The 17,939-nt window shown below is 40.0% G+C and overlaps 3 protein-coding genes across 39 annotated transcripts in view; 2 read left to right on the top strand and 1 right to left on the bottom strand.

Moving 5' to 3' along the window:
* LOC127962387 (histone H2B) overlaps window positions 1–17,939 on the top strand; it is a 966,021-nt gene that overhangs the window by 267,877 nt on the left and 680,205 nt on the right. The gene's annotated exons all lie outside the window — the stretch shown is intronic.
* The window catches only part of LOC127962369 (histone H3-like), a 931,300-nt gene that overhangs the window by 234,604 nt on the left and 678,757 nt on the right, over window positions 1–17,939 (top strand). The window lies entirely within an intron of this gene.
* LOC127962334 (receptor-type tyrosine-protein phosphatase delta-like) overlaps window positions 1–17,939 on the bottom strand; it is a 398,656-nt gene that overhangs the window by 3,659 nt on the left and 377,058 nt on the right. For all 36 annotated transcript variants that reach the window (XM_052561877.1, XM_052561880.1, XM_052561892.1 and 33 more), the window contains 8 exons: window positions 17,167–17,286; window positions 16,907–17,061; window positions 11,876–12,161; window positions 9,942–10,120; window positions 9,736–9,862; window positions 5,701–5,826; window positions 4,468–4,622; window positions 2,742–2,877 (listed from right to left, as the gene is read on the bottom strand). In XM_052561877.1, the coding sequence (XP_052417837.1) occupies window positions 2,742–2,877; window positions 4,468–4,622; window positions 5,701–5,826; window positions 9,736–9,862; window positions 9,942–10,120; window positions 11,876–12,161; window positions 16,907–17,061; window positions 17,167–17,286 (1,284 nt within the window). The remainder of the gene's footprint in view (window positions 1–2,741; window positions 2,878–4,467; window positions 4,623–5,700; window positions 5,827–9,735; window positions 9,863–9,941; window positions 10,121–11,875; window positions 12,162–16,906; window positions 17,062–17,166; window positions 17,287–17,939) is intronic.

The raw sequence follows: 17,939 nt of genomic DNA, 5'->3' as shown, positions 1-17,939 counted from the left end.
CAGCTAATTAACTCAAAACACCTGCAAAGCCTTTAAATGTTCTCTCAGTCTAGTTCTGTAGGCTACACAATCATGGGGAGAACTGATGACTTGACAGTTGACCAAAAGACGAACATTGACACCTTGTACAAGGAGGACAAGACACAAAAGGTAATTTCCAAAGAGATTGGCTGTTCACAGAGCTCTGTGTCCAAGCACATTAATAGAGAGGTGAAAAAGAAAAGATGTGGTAGAAAAAAAGTGTATAAGCAATAGGGATAACTGCACCCTGGAGAGGATTGTGAAACAAAACCCATTCATTAAAAATGTGGGGGAGATTCACAAAGAGTGGACTGCAACTGGAGTCAGTGCTTCAAGAACCACTACACACAGACGTCTGCAAGACATGTGTTTCAGCTGTCGCATTCCTTGTGTCTAGCCACTCTTGAACAACAGACAGCGTCAGAAGTGTCTAAAGACAAAAAGGACTGGACTGCTGCTGAGTGGACCACAGTTATGTTCTCTGATGAAAGTAAATTTAGCATTTCCTTTGGATATCAGGGTCCCAGAGTCTGGAGGAAGAGAGGAGAGGCACACAATCCACGTTGCTTGAGTCCAGTGTAAAGTTTCCACAGTCAGTGATGGTTTGGGGTGCCATGTCATCTGCTGGTGTTGGTCCACTGTGTTTTCTGAGGTCAAAGGTCAACACAGCCGTATACCAGGAAGTTTTAGAGCACTTCATGCTTCCTGCTGCTGACCAACTTTATGGAGATGCAGATTTCATTCTCCAACAGGACTCTGCACCTGCACACAGTGCCAAAGCTACCAGTACCTGGTTTAAGGACCATGGTGTCCCTGTTCTTGCAAACTCACCTGACCTTAATACCAAGAGAGAATCTATGGGGTATTGTGAAGAGGAAGATGTGATATGCCAGACCCAAGAATGCAGAAGAGCTGAAGGCCACTATCAGAGTAACCTGGTCTCTCATAACACCTGAGCAGTGCCACAGACTGATCCACTCCATGCCACGCCGCATTGCTGCAGTCATTCAGACAAAACAGCCACAACTCAGTATTGAGTGCTGTACATGCTCATACTTTTCATGTTCATACTCTTCAGTTGGCCAAAATTTCTAAAAATCTTTTATTTTAATTGGTCTTAAGTAATTCTAATTTTATGAGATTACTTAATTTGGGATTTTTCTTAGTTGTCAGTTCTAATCATCAAAATATTTGAATTTGAATTTGAATCAGTCTGTGTGTAATGAATGAACAATTTTCACTTTTTAAATGGAATTATTGAAAGAAATCAACTTTTTGATGATATTCTAATTATATGACCAGCACCTGTATTTTAAATGTTCTAAATTGCAACTTATTTAAAAATTCAAGTGTATTTTAGTTTCGTTTATCACATTCACATGCAGTAATACTTTAACCATATTTTAAAGAAAAAAAGTAATTATGAAATTACATATGAATATGTATGAGTCAAAACACTCTAAAGTTCAACCGCAAATTGAATGCATTTACATTTACGCATTTGGCAGACACTTTTATCCAAAGTGACTTACAGTGCATTCAGGGTATATATATATATATATATATATATATATATATATATATATATATATATATATATATATTATTATTATTTTTTTTTTTTCAGTATGTACCAGGTATTTAATATAAATTAAAACTACAATAGTTTTGTATTTAATAAGAATGAACATTTAATTACATGTCTGTAAACATCACACACAATTCACAATTCAAGTGTATTATTATTATTATTGTTATAAATAACTTTTTATTAATTATAAAACTAGAGTGATTGATTATAAAATAGAGTGCTTCTTTTCACAAGGAGAAAAATATGTGCTTATCATTGAAGAGTGTATATCTTAAAATAATGATTGATGATGATAAAGCACATAATTTAATATGGTATATAAATAATGGTATCAGTGTTGATGCATAACCAGAGGATACAACTTTAGCATTTTTAAATATTTTTAAATAATAAATACATTTTAACCACAGTCTAAAAATAGAGAAAATTACTACTACTATTACTACTACTGATGCATTTCAATGCAAAATCTTGAAGGCAATGTTGAATTACATGCATCGATGAATCACAGCAGGAACATCAGTTCAGAAATGACATGAATTCATGATGGCAATCTAGTTTTCTTTGACATTTGAAACACAATCTTTCGGTAAAGCACATGTGCGATGTTACATGACACCTTCTGAACGAATTTATGGATTTCTCTGTGAATTCACGGATGCATGGCTCCTCTCGTCTCCATAGCAACATATCATCCCGGCGGCCTGCGACGTGAAGGGTCGCACGGATCTAATGCCGCGCTTTTGTGTCGCGTGTCTGCGAGGTGAAGAGCAGGGATTGTGTTGCGCCAAGCGTGAGATTCGAGCCTCATCACCTCGCTGTCCACATTGATCGCAGAAAATAATTTCCCCCATTGACGCTGGGAAAGGCCATTGTGCGGGTTAGCTGTGAAATTGCTTATCTGAACCAATTTGCATGGCTAACCAGAAGGGTTTGTCGTTATAAATGAGAACCAGCATTTGCGGGCCAAACAAAGCCGAGCATCTGCTCGTTCTGTCGAAACTCTTCATCGGGAGGACGTCTGAAAGCCTGATCACTAACCTGACCTGGACGTTATTAGCTGTAATGTGCTGTTTTAATCTGTGTTTTACATCCTGACTGAAGTGAAGAAGTGTGAACGGATACATACTTCAGTCTGGACCATCGCCGGCCGCTGTGTTCTCAACATCTTGACCGTCTGGAAGATGTCCACCACTCCTTCATAGCGCATGCGCTCCAGAACGATGCTGAGTGTGATGAAGACGCCCGTCCTGCCCACGCCAGCACTGCAGATCAATCACAACACAACCTGTCAGCTGGAGCTGCCAAACAACACACCTCAACATCTGAACTAATCTGACTCTATCTCATCTGGATGTGAAGCGCCGCATTTATAATATTTGTGCTAATTTAATTTGAGACAGGACACTGTTTTCCATGCACTGTTCAGTTTTAACAAGCTGGGTTATTTTCTTCCAAGGTTGCAATATTCATTCCTCTCTATATTCTCAAGGGTTTTACTGAGGGGTTCATTCATATATTTTGTTCAAGTGGATTTATACAAGATTTTATTCCTAAAAAAAAAAAAAAAAACATTGTGAAGATGCATATCTTCAAAGGTTAGGGGTTAGTTTCTCCACTTCAGTTTCATTTACATACACCAGAACTTAGTTTAATTCTTCTCTATATAATGAAGGTTTTTACTGAGGGGTTTGATTTTATATCATTCACAGATACATGACATAATGTATATTTTCTGGCTGTTGTTAGTATTTTCGTATTTATGGAGTGATAAAAAGAGAAGTTCAAAATTCCCACAGTAAAAACCTTGAAGTCTATATATGTCAATAAAATCAAACAAGAATTTTAACCATGATTTCAAAATCTATACTCAGGAAATGTATGCACATTTTTTTCATATAGATGATGCACTGTTTACATTTAAGAATAACATTACAGACAACTTGTAACAAAAACATCACTATAGCGGCATGTTGCCGTATATGAGCTGAACGCAGGCAGCGTGTGCTCTTCACCGTTAGTCGCGCCACAAGAATACGCTATCTTCATTTAAATCTGACACAGAAGAGCGTACGCAGTTTGCGTTCCGCAGATATTCTTCAAAACGGATGATGTGGAGAGACACAGGAGAGAATTGTTCAATAAAGTAGTGATTTTTGTTTTTTTCTCATACTATTCTTAAGATGCTTTTCATACTTTCCTGGACCTTGACCGTGTAATTTACTTAACAGTGTCTTTGGGACAGTCACAAGAAGAACAAAGCTTTTACGGGTTTGGAATGAGATGTGGTAAGTGATTAACGACAACATTTTCATTTTGGGCTGGAGTATCCTCAGCTAATATTAACCAAAATGAATAACTGCTGTATGAATATGTTGCTCATTATTAGTCTTAGCTAATTCACTAACCTGTTACCAATAACTGTTTGACCATTTATTATATCTTAAGTAAAAATATTGATAATATTGGTTAAGTTTAATAGATACAGTCAACACTATTTTGTGTAAAATATAGATAAAGGGAATCAAATCATGTATTTGTATTCCCGTCAGAACAAACAATCAAATGATGTCACATCCTGTTGGTGTAACAATTTCAAGTAATGTCATTTGAAAAATTATGTGGTAACAGTTAACTGTATGTGTGTGTGTGTGTGTGTGTGTGTGTGTGTGTGTGTGTGTGTGCACTTCTGAGGTGACAAACACAACTTCCTGGGAGGGATAAAGACGTGTTTAAATCAGCTTTCATGCTATTGGAGTATTTGCTATTGGACAATATTTAGTTCACAGAAATATTCATGAACAGTGGCATCTGCTCGGCTCAGTTTTCCTCGCACAGACTCGTGTCTTTCTTACCTACAGTGGACCGATATGGGTCCGTCCTGACCAAACTGCTCTTTTGTTTTATGCACTTGGCCGATGAAGTCGATGAAGCCTTCCCCTGATTTTGGCACACCTTGTTCTGGCCAGTCTGTGAACTGGAACTGTCTGACGGTCCGTGACTGTCCGTCCTGAAAGAGAGCGAGAGAGATTCACACCAGAGACAGATGCTGCGCTTGTCAAACCCATGACGAGAACATGACGCTCCTGAACCAGTCTGAGAAACTCAAGAAACAGCAATAATCAAGAAACCTCATGTTGCTACTAAACTGATGCCTCAGCGCCAGCAAGATACAGTACTGTTCAAACGTTTGGGCTCAGGAAGATTTCAAAAGTGACATTTACAACATTTATAATGTTACAAAACATTTCCATTTCAGATATATGCTGTTCTGTTGAAATTCCTACTCATCTCTAAATCATATTCCCAAAATATTGAGCAGCACAACTGTGTTCAACACTGATAATAATCAGAAATGTTTCTTGAGCAGTAAATCATCATATTATTCTGATTTCTGAAGATCATGTGACACTGAAGACTGGAGGAATGATGCTGAAAATACAGCAGAGCATCACAGAAATACATTACACTTTAACACAGATTCACACAGAAAACAGATGTTTAATTATAATATTTCATATAAATATTTCAAATAATATTTTAAATTTTTACTGTATTTTTGATCAAGTAAAGGTAGCCTTGGTGAGCAGAAGTGACTTAAAGATATTTAAAAAGCTATTTAGCATATGGATATAGCAGAAAGCCAGAAAAGCATCATATAAGTCTATATTGATAGCTGGTATTTAAAGGGTACACCACAGTAAGTATAAAAACATGGTCTCAGCTCGGTAGTTTTGGGTGTTTTTCTGTTTTGAGCTCCAGCCGCCCACAGCTCAGAAGCGTGTGGTTTCACCTGAGTGTGTGTGTGTGTGTGTGTGAATCCAGACACTAATTCCTCTGATGTGGGCGGCTGAAAAGCTCCTGACGAGAAGCTCAGAGAGTTTGCATTTCTTTAGTGATTTTGTATATCCCAGATAAGAGACGTGAGAGAGAGAGGGAGATAGAGAGAGAGAGAGAGAGAGAGAGGCAGGAATGTGTGAGTGTTTATCAGAATAAATGCTGTGATGGAATTAGAGGCCTGTGAGCTCTACTCAGACTGAATATAAACTATAATACACAAATCCCAGGTCCAGGCTCTGGAGTCTCACCCGTGCGTCCGTCACTTTAAACTCTCTCAGGATGTACTGCGGCATGTTGTATTCGGCCATCGGATCCACCACAAAGTACTGATATCTGGCTGAACGCTCTGCTGGCCAGTACTGATGGCACTTCTCCTGATGGACACACACAATACACCAGTCATGTGACTGCCAAAATACAACCAGAATGCATCAGAACAAATACCAGCCCTGGCAGGAACAGTCGTTAACACTGGGGTTTCAGCAAAGGGAAAACTAATTATAAAATGTGCACCAGATCTATTTGAAAGAAAATCAAGCTGCTGTTTTCTCAACGGTAGCACATGAGATCATAACATCTGTGGCAATTTATTTAATTTCAGGTAAGGCAAAATCTGGATATTACATTCAGTCACAGCCGAAAAAGTATTAGCAGTAATGGGCAAAATGATCGGATGAATCAAAATTCCATTAACGATACTGGAGACACTGAATTAAACACAAATGAAACCAACAACTGTGGATTATATTGAAAAAGTAAGGTTTACAGAGAGTCCAAAACAGAAAACAAACTTGAGGTTGAAATGTAAGGCTGTGAGAGCTGTATCTCCACGGTTGTGTACTGCCACCGGTGGTGGTGCACGCCACAAAACACTTGTTTAATATTCAAGTATAATAAACGTAATAGTTTTAGTTTTAAATTGTTTTATTTAGACTTTAGGTCTATGTTAATTTACAAATTACCTCAAACACCATACACTGCGTTTCCTTTAGATTGGCAAGTTCGAGGGCAAGAAAATATGGTTTATGCATTCAGCAAATTAATTTTGTGTTGGGCGACAGAGCTGGTGGGAAACCTAATTTAAGCTACTTTCTTGTTTAACAGTATTATTTATTTCATATTTATTTTTGTTTTTTGCATGCTGTGATTCCCTGACGGATGGAAGTGATAAAATAAACACACACGTTTAATAGATGACTGAGCCTCTTTTATTATTATTTGTGTTTCATATATAAAGCAGTGTGCAGCCATTTATGCTGCGGCGCCCGGGGAGCAGTTGGGGGTTCGATGCCTTGCTCAAGGGCACCTAAGTCGTGGTATTGAAGGTGGAGAGAGAACTGTACATGCACTCCCCCCACCCACAATTCCTGCCGCCCGAGACTAGAACCCACAACCTTTCGATTGGGAGTCCAACCCTCTAACCATCTCTAACCACACACACACACACACACACACACACACACACACACACACACACACACACACACACACACACACACACACTGTGAACACACACCCGGATCAGTGTTCATCATTTATGCTGCGGCGCCCGGGGAGCAGTTGGGGGTTCGATGCCTTGCTCAAGGGCACCTAAGTCGTGGTATTGAAGGTGGAGAGAGAACTGTACATGCACTCGCCCCACCTACAATTCCGTCCGGCCCGAGACTAGAACCCACAACCCTTCGATTGGGAGTCCGACGCTCTAACCATTAGGCCACGACTTCCCCAGAAAAGTGTAGTCTGAAGTTTTCATTCACATAATATATGTGTTTATTGTGTATACAGTATATAAATATACACACATGCATGTATATATTTAAGAAATATTTTGCCCCCATTTCTCATGAGCTGAACTCAAAGATCTAAGACTTTTCTATGTACACAAAAAGCCTATTTCTCTTAAACATTGTTCACAAATCTGTCTAAATCTGTGTTGGTGAGCACTTCTTTGCTGAGATAATCCATCCACTTTACATATGGCATGTCAAGATGCTGATTAGACAGCAGGATTATCACACAGGTGTGTCTTAGGCTGGCCGCAATAAAAGGCCACTCTAAAATGAGCAGTTTTACTGTATTTGGGGGGTCAGTATCTGGTGTGACCAACATTTGCCTTACGCAGTGCAACACATCTCCTTCACATAGAGTTGATCAGGTTGTTAATTGTGGCCTGTGGGATGCTGGTCCACTCCTCTTCAGTGCCTGTGTGAAGTTGCTGGATATTGGCAGGAACTAGAAGACGCTGTCGTATACGCCGATCCAGAAGATCCCAAACATGCTCAATAGGTGACGTGTCCGGTGAGTATACTGGCCATGCAAGACCTGGGATGTTTTCATCTTCCAGGAATTGTGTACAGATCCTTGCATCATGGAGCTGTGCATTATCATAAGCCCACCGACACCATGAGCCACTCGATCCACAACATTGACATCAGCAAACCACTCGCCCACACAATGCCATACACGCTGTCTGCCATCTGCCCTGTATAGTGAAAAAGATTGTTGCAGCAGCTGTCCTGGTGGATGGTCCCAGACGTTCTTGAAGCTGCAGATGCTGGATGTGGAGGTCCTGGGCTGTACTGCCAAATTCTCTGAAACGCCTTTGGAGATGGCTTATGGCAAATGAACATTCAAGCCTTGGGCAACAGCTCTGGTGGACATTTTAGAGTGGCCTTTTATTGTAGCTAGTCTAAGTCACACCTGTGGAATAATCCTGCTGTCTAATCAACATCTTGATATGACACACCTGTGAGGTGGATGGATTATCTCGGCAAAAGAGAAGTGCTCACCAACACAGATTTAGACGGATTTGTGAACAATATTTGAGAGAAATAGGCTTTTTGTGTACATAGAAAAAGTCTTAGATCTCTAAGGTTCAGCTCATGAAAAATGGGGAAAAAGACAAAAACAGCATTTAATAAAACAGCATACATTTTTGACATGCACATACTTTGTTATTCATTACATGTCCTTCATTTTAACAGATAACTACTTTGGAAAAAAGATATCTGTTTATACCAAACAGATATAAACAGATACCCGCTCTCTCTCGTGAAGCCAATAAAGAAGTGACTAAAACTGCAATTCATCGACTGGCCTCTTGAGGCGGGCTGCAGAAGGGAGTCAGTCCCATAGACTCACCATGTTAAAATGCCCAACTTTACCGCAGAAAAAACATTTACCACCTGGTTCAAAAACGGAGTTTGGTCTATATAGCTAATTGCCATTCATGACTGTGAGGGGGGTGAATTTTTGTATAACTCAAAATTCCGTTTAAATTATATTAAGCCTTAAAATTCTGCATAATGAAGGGCGTGGCCACTTGAGTGACAGGTGGATTGCTCTGTTGTTACCGCCGTGCGCTAGGTGGACGTGGTTTTAGCAACGAGTTCTCACCTTTTTGCCCATTTTTGATTATCCAGGAGTGACGTGCGGTGACACGCTGCCAAGATGGCGACGGCCAGCTCTGCCTACTTACCTATGGGTGACGACACTACGTCCATGCTTTCATACAGTCTATGGTTTATACACTGATTAAAAAATGGTTGCGTGTTTTTTAATAATTTCCTTAATTTTAGTAAAACGTGAGGTACTGTTTTTACCTCCCATTATTTAGGGCTAACTAAGACAAGAAACAAATCAATTAAACCTGCCCACTGCTAAATCACTGAAACTGAAAAGAATGGATGGATTAATAAAATGTCCTCACGTTTAAACTCAGGTTCTCTCATTATAATCAACAAAGTGCACACAATGTAAAAAGAGCTTCATTAATAAATACTTAAACAAATAAATTCCAGCTGCATTTAAATGCTGGTGTGTATCATATTCCTTAAAATATCAGATTGCAAGATTTGCCCGGTGCACATGATGCTGAGTGCAACACGCACCATTTATTCTTATTAGTCTACATATTTTTATCTTCATTACAAATCTTGTTTGGTTTTATTTTGTATAATTGCATGTAAAAAATAATTAACTTTGTAATGCATATGCAAATAGTGAAACTGCAATCTTATTCACAGTATATTCACACACACACACATATATATATATATATATATATATATATACACACACACACACACATATATATATATATATATATATATATATATATATATATATATATATATGTGTGTGTGTGTCTTGTTTGCAACAACATGTCAATATTATTGGAGCACATTTTATAAGAAAATATATATTTTTTATCTACCTACTACACAATTTCAGATTAAATCACATGCAATAAATGAATAAATAATGGGCTGTCAAGCACTCACTCTGCCCATCTCTCTGAGTTTGGTCAGCATCACGACGATTGTGGAGTTGTGTTCCCACAGCATCCTCCAGAAGTCTTCTGTGGTTTCGGCTAAAGGACCCTGCGTGGCGATGTAGGCCTTCTGTTGCCTGACACACAGCGAGAGACACACATTTATCTTCACGCTCAAACACACACAGACGGACGGATCCGGGCTCTTCTGCTCACCTGTATCCGTCGATGAAGCTGGCGTTGATGTAGTCGGAGCCCTCGACTCCTCTGATTGGCTGCAGACTGACGCGTGTGGACTCGTAGGGCATGATGTTAACCAGTCGGTTTTTGAATTTGTTGCAGGGCAGATTGGCACTGATGAACCGTGAGGTGTGAGCTTTTGTGTTCGCTAATCGCTGCAAGAAACATATCGTGAACAGCATTAAAAAAAATTTGCTAAAATTTGCCTAGACATGTTGATATAGACTTGATAACAGAAGTAGTAAATCTTTGTAGGACGTGTGAATATCTGGACAAATGGATTTATAGTACGATGGGCAGAAAAACTGAGACTTTACCAGTCAAAAGTTTTTGAACAGCAAGATTTTCATGCTTTTTAAATAATTATCTTCTGCTCACCAAGCCTGCATTTATTTGATCCAAAATACAACAAAAGAAGAAACACTGAAATATTTTTACTATTTAAAATAACTGAATTCTATTTGAATATATTGTAAACTGTAATTTATTTCTGTGATGTACAGCTGTATTTTCAGCATCATTCCTCCAGTCTTCAGTGTCACATGATCTTCAGAAACCAGAATAATATGATGATTTACTGTAAAAAGTAAAAGCCATTTTTGCTGTATTTTGGATCATATAAATGCAGGCTTGGTGAAAAAAATCTTACTGTTTAAAAATTAGATAGATAGATGTTTAATGTCTTCAACCGTTTGAACTTGGTCTTGAAAACAAGGGAGTGAAGCACATGTGGTTTGCTGTGAAAAAAGCGAGCGCAGTAATGGTTAGCGCTAGCGTGAGAACAGCAAAGGGGTCTCTGAGTTCCTGCAGGAGAAACCACTGGCCCCAAAATTTCTATGTGGCTGAGCGAAGAGAGCCTGTGGTGGGCCAGAGTCGACTGCTCTGCTCGGCCGGAGCTCATCATGTGGCGTGACATTCGTTCACCTTCTTACTCTTGGTATATAGATTTCTGTTTGACAAACTGCAGGCCGAGTAAAATACGGTGGGGTTGAATATCTGAAGAAAGACGAGCAGCTTCCTGTGGCCAATTCGGCGGTTCTGCTGATGTCATTCTAGAGCTGCGGCCGGACATCTGTAAACGTGACATGATAGCGGTGCTTCGGGCCCCAATCTGTTCAGATAAAGTTTGATCAAGAGTTCCCGTAATCAGACAAGTCAGGGGATGGGGCACTAGACTGATCAACTCAACTAGATAAGACACTACACCATCTTAACTACCTCTCTTTGCTGGTAGTGGTGGGAAGAGCAACTGTTTGTCTGTGAATTGACTGCATTGTGGGGGAAACCAAAGCCTCATCCACATATTAGCCAAGCCAAACCCTGCTTAGCTTCCAAGATCAGATGCATCAATAAACACGAGGTCAAGTAGGGCTAGGGCTCTTCAGGACTCTTCACTAAGTCTCACTAAGTGTGTGCAAATAGTCGGACATTTGAATATTCAATATGTAATTAGTATTTCACAAATAAAACACAATTTGAATTTTACTATGTGCTGCTTCACTGGCTGTAAATGCAGGAAATGCATGGCAAATCCTGAGTGTGCAAACTAAAAGACAGTTATATCTAAATGCGCTAGGTGGCACTGTGGAGCGTGTTAACAAATTGATTGTATTTGATCACAGAATGTAGTCATGTGCCTTGCAAAGTTAGTGGTGGGCCATTATTGGCGTTAACGTGCTGCGTGAACGGGAGACTCTAATCGGGCGATAAAAAAAATATTGTCGTTAATCTATTCTCAAAGTTGGGGTTGGGAGCTGGGTCTATACTATGCGAGCTATGATGACTTTCACCTTGATATTTTAGCGCGGATGTATACCAAGCCGAATCTGTAGGGGGCGAGAACTTTGGTTTTGGAATTACGGTGACAAACAGAGGTCAACAAACCCAACTCCCACTAACATCCGTCTTACCTTAAACTCCAGCTCCATGCCGGTGACGTTCTCTCCGGACTCGATCTGCGTGAGTTTCTGGATGTAGGCGTATAGGTTCCTGGCGGGAACCTCGGTGGTGCCGCAGGTGACGGCCTCCTGGAGCGCGTCGTGAATGAAGACATACTGGTCCTCCGTTTGGACCATATAGTTCCTCTGAGCACGCATGAGCGTCACGTGACCGTAGATGTCCACCGTCTTCTCGTGTTTGATTCGCTCCAGCATGGCGTCGATGACGATGAAGCAGCCGGTCCGACCCACGCCGGCACTGTCACACAACAGGACAAATGTTTGACGATGTTAGAGCTGATGTGTATGGATGCTCCAAAGTAAAAATACTTGGCCAAAGCCGAAAACAAAAACAAAATTAAACCTTGGATGAAGGCCGAATACCAACTTATACTTACTAATCGATTAAGGCTATTCAATCATCATGCAGTAACCAGCCACAACCCCTTCCTCTTCTCATCAGAGACATGTGCTGTCTGTGCTTGTAATGATTTTTGTGTTTATCTCAGACACATTTAAATTCTTCTACACTGTGAAATGTTTGCCTCTCTGACTCTGGTTGATATTTGATCGTGTCACATCACTGTTCAGTACAGTTCATTTGGTCTTTAAACTTAATTTAATTTGCTGAACAGTCGTACATCCCTACTGTTTTGTGTACAGATACATTTTCATTGTTTACACACAGATTCAAAGTGCTAAAACAATGGGAAATGGCTGACAGTAAGTGATGCGTCACATGTATGTGGAACAGCCAAACAGTATTTAATGGCAGAGATTCTGGAGTGGATGATGCTGTTCTTGATCGGCGTACACCTGTGCTCGCTATCAGAGTAAAACAACCCCTCCATTTAGCCTCTCACCCTCTCTAACCTCCATCTACAGACTCAAAAAGCCTCCATCTACTTTCCACTTTCCATCACTTTGAAGAGGCCAAAGCTTTGTTAACTTCCTGAAGCGCAGCCACTGACGTCAACCACAGGCACTTCTCCATCAAACACCTGAGATCAGAGCCCTTCATTAAGACCAGAGCTCCACAAATGCTCACATTAGTGCTCTTCCTAAATGAAGACGTGAGTGAGAGAGAATCCTTAATGAACGACACACTTGAGCTAATTAACACCAGCTCTACCTCACACACAGAAGTTTGACTAACACACTTTTAAAGTTTACAAAACCCATTTGTGGAGCACCTGACACAAAGACCTCTCATAAAGTCAGCAAAAGTATTCCACCACTTTATTTGGGCTCTTTTAAGTCAAAAGTTTCTAGTGAGTCTGAAGTCTTGATAAGCTGGTTCAGGTGTGTTTCATTAGTTAACTCCGCGGGACTGTGGCCCTCGAGGAACAGCCCTGTTCTAAAGCAACCTCACATGTTTCGTTCACAGAGGACACAATCCCAGAATGCACTGCAGCACGCATAAATCCATCCACTCACATTTACATCCAATTCACCAGCTGCATGTTGTGGAAACCAAAGTTTCATCAAAATACTAGCCAAGACAAACCTTGCTTAGTTTCCAAGATCAATATAGTTCTAACGAACAAAAATGATCTCTGTCGTTCATTGCTCATCAATTAATTGTGATTTTAAAATTGTTATTCCCAAATCAGGGAAGTCTTGGAAATTAATAAAATCTTAGATCTCCATGGACATTTTCATTAACATCTAAAATATTTATTTGGGTAGAAATTGGGAGTAAAGATTATTATTATTATTATTATTATTATTATTATTATTATTATTATTAGAAAAACTGCAAATCATTAAACACCTGTGCAAGTTGTCACGTTTTTATTGGGGAAAGATGTCACATATGCTTGAATTACAGTGTATTAATTATCATTTATATTTGCTAAAACAATGGTTTGGTATGAATTTTGTACATAACCATTCACTCTAATTGTTCTTTTTATAATTGTTTAATTGTTTCAAGATGGCATGTTGTCATTGAACAATATTCTTTAGGGTACAATAATGTGAAAATGTTTGTAGTATAAAAAAAAAAAAGCCTACAGCACTTTCATGAAATACCAGTGTTGGTGTAGTGACGCAACTAACGTAACTACATTTTCAGTAGCGTGACAGTAGCTCAGCTACTTTTATTATAGTGTAGCTTTTCCAGTAGCTAACTACTTTTCCAGAAAGTAGCGAACAAAAGCTTCATTCTTTTTTACGTTCTGATGAGTCACGATTACTAACAATATCTCTAATGTTTTCAACTACTTTCAAATCATGAGAAAATTCCCATTCTAAACAGTGACATGGGGCAGTGCAGTCGCCTGTCCATGACGTAGTTACCCTTTGTTCCTGCCTTTACTGACGTAGAAACCACATGACAACACTGTCGTGGACAAAAGCAGAAGTAGGGTCTAGCATCCAGCAAACCACTGGCTTGATTCAAGCAGTTCCTTATTTACTACTACTTGCACGTTTTATGGTGGATTGTGTTACTTATTTATGGAACATAATTACTGTTTACCATCTGCCGCTGTTTCTGTCCACAAGGACAGCTCCCATAATCATAATCGTACGGGCCAACCAAACGACCAAGAAGAGTTTGGGACAAGAGGAGAGAAAGAGCGAGGATCAATATCGGTGTTGCATTTTCTAGATGGACGTGTCTGAATCATAGTCTGATCGCGTCTTTGCATTGACTTTGTATGTAATCTACTCACGCAAATTGTTGAACTCGCGTTTGCTATGTATGCCCAGTTATTGTGAATGTACACGAGTGTATATATTTGTTGAACAAGTGGTAATCGTTTTCATATCGTCTGATTGATGGCCGTCAGTGGTTAGGTAGAAGACAACAAATCCCATCATTCCATGCTCCTTCTTAGTGTCATCAAACCCTGAATTTTTATTGTTTTGGTAGTGCACCCTCTTGTGGCAAGTCCTACAACCTGGACCATTAAAGCACATGCAGGAGGTGAATAATTGCCCTTTTAAACTAATTAATCTTCCTGCTTTATTGCACTCTAGATCAAATGTCTATTTTACACAGATGAAACATCATAATCTCTGTCCCCCACTGTTTTGTAAGGAACACTAATCGAACAGAAAATAAAACTGCGATATAGCAGTGTGCTTATCCTTCGGCAAATAATGATTCGACGCAAAGCGCAGTGTTGACGTGCACAGCTAATGACTGACGTCTCCATTCACAGTCAGTAAATACCTCATTACCTTCCATTGATGTTACATTTGTAGCAATTTTGCACTTCGACAGTCAGTTTGAGTTATAATAAATACATAAATATTATTTTGTGTATCAGAGAGTTTACAAAAATTAAATGATTGGGACACTTTGTCGCTGAATTGACTTGAATTGACCTGAATTGACTGTAATGTTAATACTAAAATAATAAAAACTGAAAGTAGTTTCTAGGTACATTTTCAGAAGGGTGGCTTGAATGTAGCTTAACTACTTTAATTTATGAGTAGCTTGTAGCTGATCAAGCTACAGTTTCAGAGTTGCTTCCCCAACATTGTGAAATAAACCAGCCCTGAAATATCCACAGCTACTAGCAAGGCGTTCTTAGCTTTATGCAAAATCACTGTCTTTGTTTGGACTCTTGGGTGAAATATGACGAGGATGTGTTTTTGACAGGTTCATACGTCTGAAATTCCTGCCACTCAGAAACCCTTCGTCTGTCTGTCCAGTGACCTCCATGACATTCAATCATGTGCTTGGATGGACTTTCTCTTTTGTTACGATAACGGCTGACTGCATACGCTTCAGTGGTGACCTGCGGGTTACAGGTGACAGCGATAAACGCCCACTTTACAGCCTCACACACACACACTATCAGCATTGATCGCATGATGTCTGGCAGATTTCAGAGAAAGCATTAAGCACATAGAATCTGAATGTTCATTCTGCAGAAGGCGAATAGTTTGCAGCGCAGTTAATTACCCACGAGCGAAGGAGGAGGAGCTTTTGTTTTGCTGACAAACAGCACATATATAATCTCCCGCCTCATGCGATCCTGCCGGCTTAAAACTCTCTCTGCTCCTGTCGAAGGATGCCTCAACTTTCTGACACCGCCGCAAAATGAAAGAAAGGTTTTTTAATGGTCAGGCGTGCCGGCGTTTTGGTGCGGATTAAAGTCTCGCTGTCGAGACGTTATCTGATGTGAGCCGAAAGGAATTCAAAGTCTCCGTCCCAATGAATGATATTAATTCCAGCATTCAACGCACACGCCGGCCAGAGAAAATAGGGGAAATAAGGATTTTTCAATTTCAAGCGCTCCGCTGGGAGCTCTAATTAACTGCCGTATGTGTTATTTTTAAGGGTTTACTAATCCTTGTTTTCTATCTGGCAGTTTTCCGATGGAAGCTTGTGCATGCCTCTCTGTGCCTGATGTTTTTTGTGCTGCTTTCGCTTAGAGGGGAATTTAACAGATGGTTTCATATCTGGGTTTTCCATAAATGCCAGAGTGCCTCATGTTCTGCCATGCACCAAAATCAGTTTTTTTTTTTTTTTCGTACAGAGACGCACAGTCGAGTCTCATGAAAACAGTGTGATTCAAAGTTGAGATCTAGCATTGGTTTGACCAATCCATCCTTTTTTTTTTTTTTTTTTTTTGTGATCTACTTATTATATGAAAGTAATTCTTAAATATGGTTTCTAATGATAAATGAAAGCACACAACACATTATTACATCACCTGTGCTCAGCAAGAGACACGTAACATGAATTCTTAAATCAGAAACAAGTCATATTTAACAGCAGACAAAAATGGATCTGAATTTGGAAAATGCACCACAGTTCAAAAGTTTGGGATCAATGTGAATTTGTGATTTTTCTGAAATAATTATCTTCAAAATACAGTAAAAACAATAATATTGTGAAATATTATTACCATTGTTTTCTATGTGAATCTCTGTTAAAGTTTAATTTATTTCTGTGACGTGCAGCTGTATTTTCACACATAATTTGCATATTACATTTTGCAATCTCATGACTATTTTCTCTGTGTTATTAGCAGTAAGTCAGACCTGCAGTGCACCACCATGGGTCCGGCGTCCGGTGGGTTGCAGGACTTGACCCTGCGTAGGAAGGCCAGGAACGGTGTGGGATGCTCCGGAACGCCGTGATCCGGCCACGCCGTGAACTGGAACTGCCGCACCTCTCGCTTCTCGCTGGAGCCGTTCTGAACACAAGAGTGACAGAAATAATCATCATTCACTTTCACAGACAAGATGCTTTCTGGAGCTCGGCAGCGATGTGTGGCCGAGTGAATGTGGATTTGCTGTACCTTGTAGAGTGCAAGCGTCCGAACGCAGTATGTGGCCAGCTCCACCGTGTCCAGCAGCGTGACCTGAATGAGTCCGTACGTCTCCGTCCCTCTGTTGGGCCAGTACTGGTCACACTTTACCTGAAACACACACAAACACACGGATAAAGCCAGAGAAGGTGCTCTGCCTTTCCCATTTCCTGCTGACAACACCGCAGCGAGTGACAGACGCTATAATTACTATCTCCAGCGCTCTGTCGCAATCACTTCACAGCCGGCCGTCATTAGCATTAATAGATGTGGGCTGCACTGCTGCTCGTCTGTCAGGAGCAAACGAACAAAAGAGACGCTGAACATGAAGGAAAAACCATACGCATCTCGTGCTGGATGCAGGTCTGTCTGACTGCAAACAATTCTGCTAATAACATTAGGACGCTGAATATCTGATTAAATGCAGGAGTGAAGACGCTTCAGAGCCAGAGTTCCTGCGTTAGTGTGCGTCTGTAAGTCTTTACAGCAAGCGTCAGTCGATGGATTCATGCAAAGGACGACACATAAATGCAGGACAAATCAAGGCATGAATATAAATTCTGCAGCTCATAATGGCGAGGAGAAGGAATCTGAGAAACACACACATCAATGGTGCAAATACGGAAAGGATGGAAATTAAATTGTGGGTGAAATCTGTTAAAATTGAGGATGACATGGGTTTTGATATTAATTAGACCAATAATCAGTTCGACAAAAGCTTTTAAACCTGCTTGGAAACATTTCATTTTGCCATAATTGATGTA

The sequence above is a fragment of the Carassius gibelio genome, chromosome B7 (assembly GCF_023724105.1).
Source record: "Carassius gibelio isolate Cgi1373 ecotype wild population from Czech Republic chromosome B7, carGib1.2-hapl.c, whole genome shotgun sequence".
Taxonomy (NCBI): domain Eukaryota; kingdom Metazoa; phylum Chordata; class Actinopteri; order Cypriniformes; family Cyprinidae; genus Carassius; species Carassius gibelio.
Note: the sequence above shows the minus strand (reverse complement) of the source record. Positions and strands in the feature narration are given on the sequence as shown.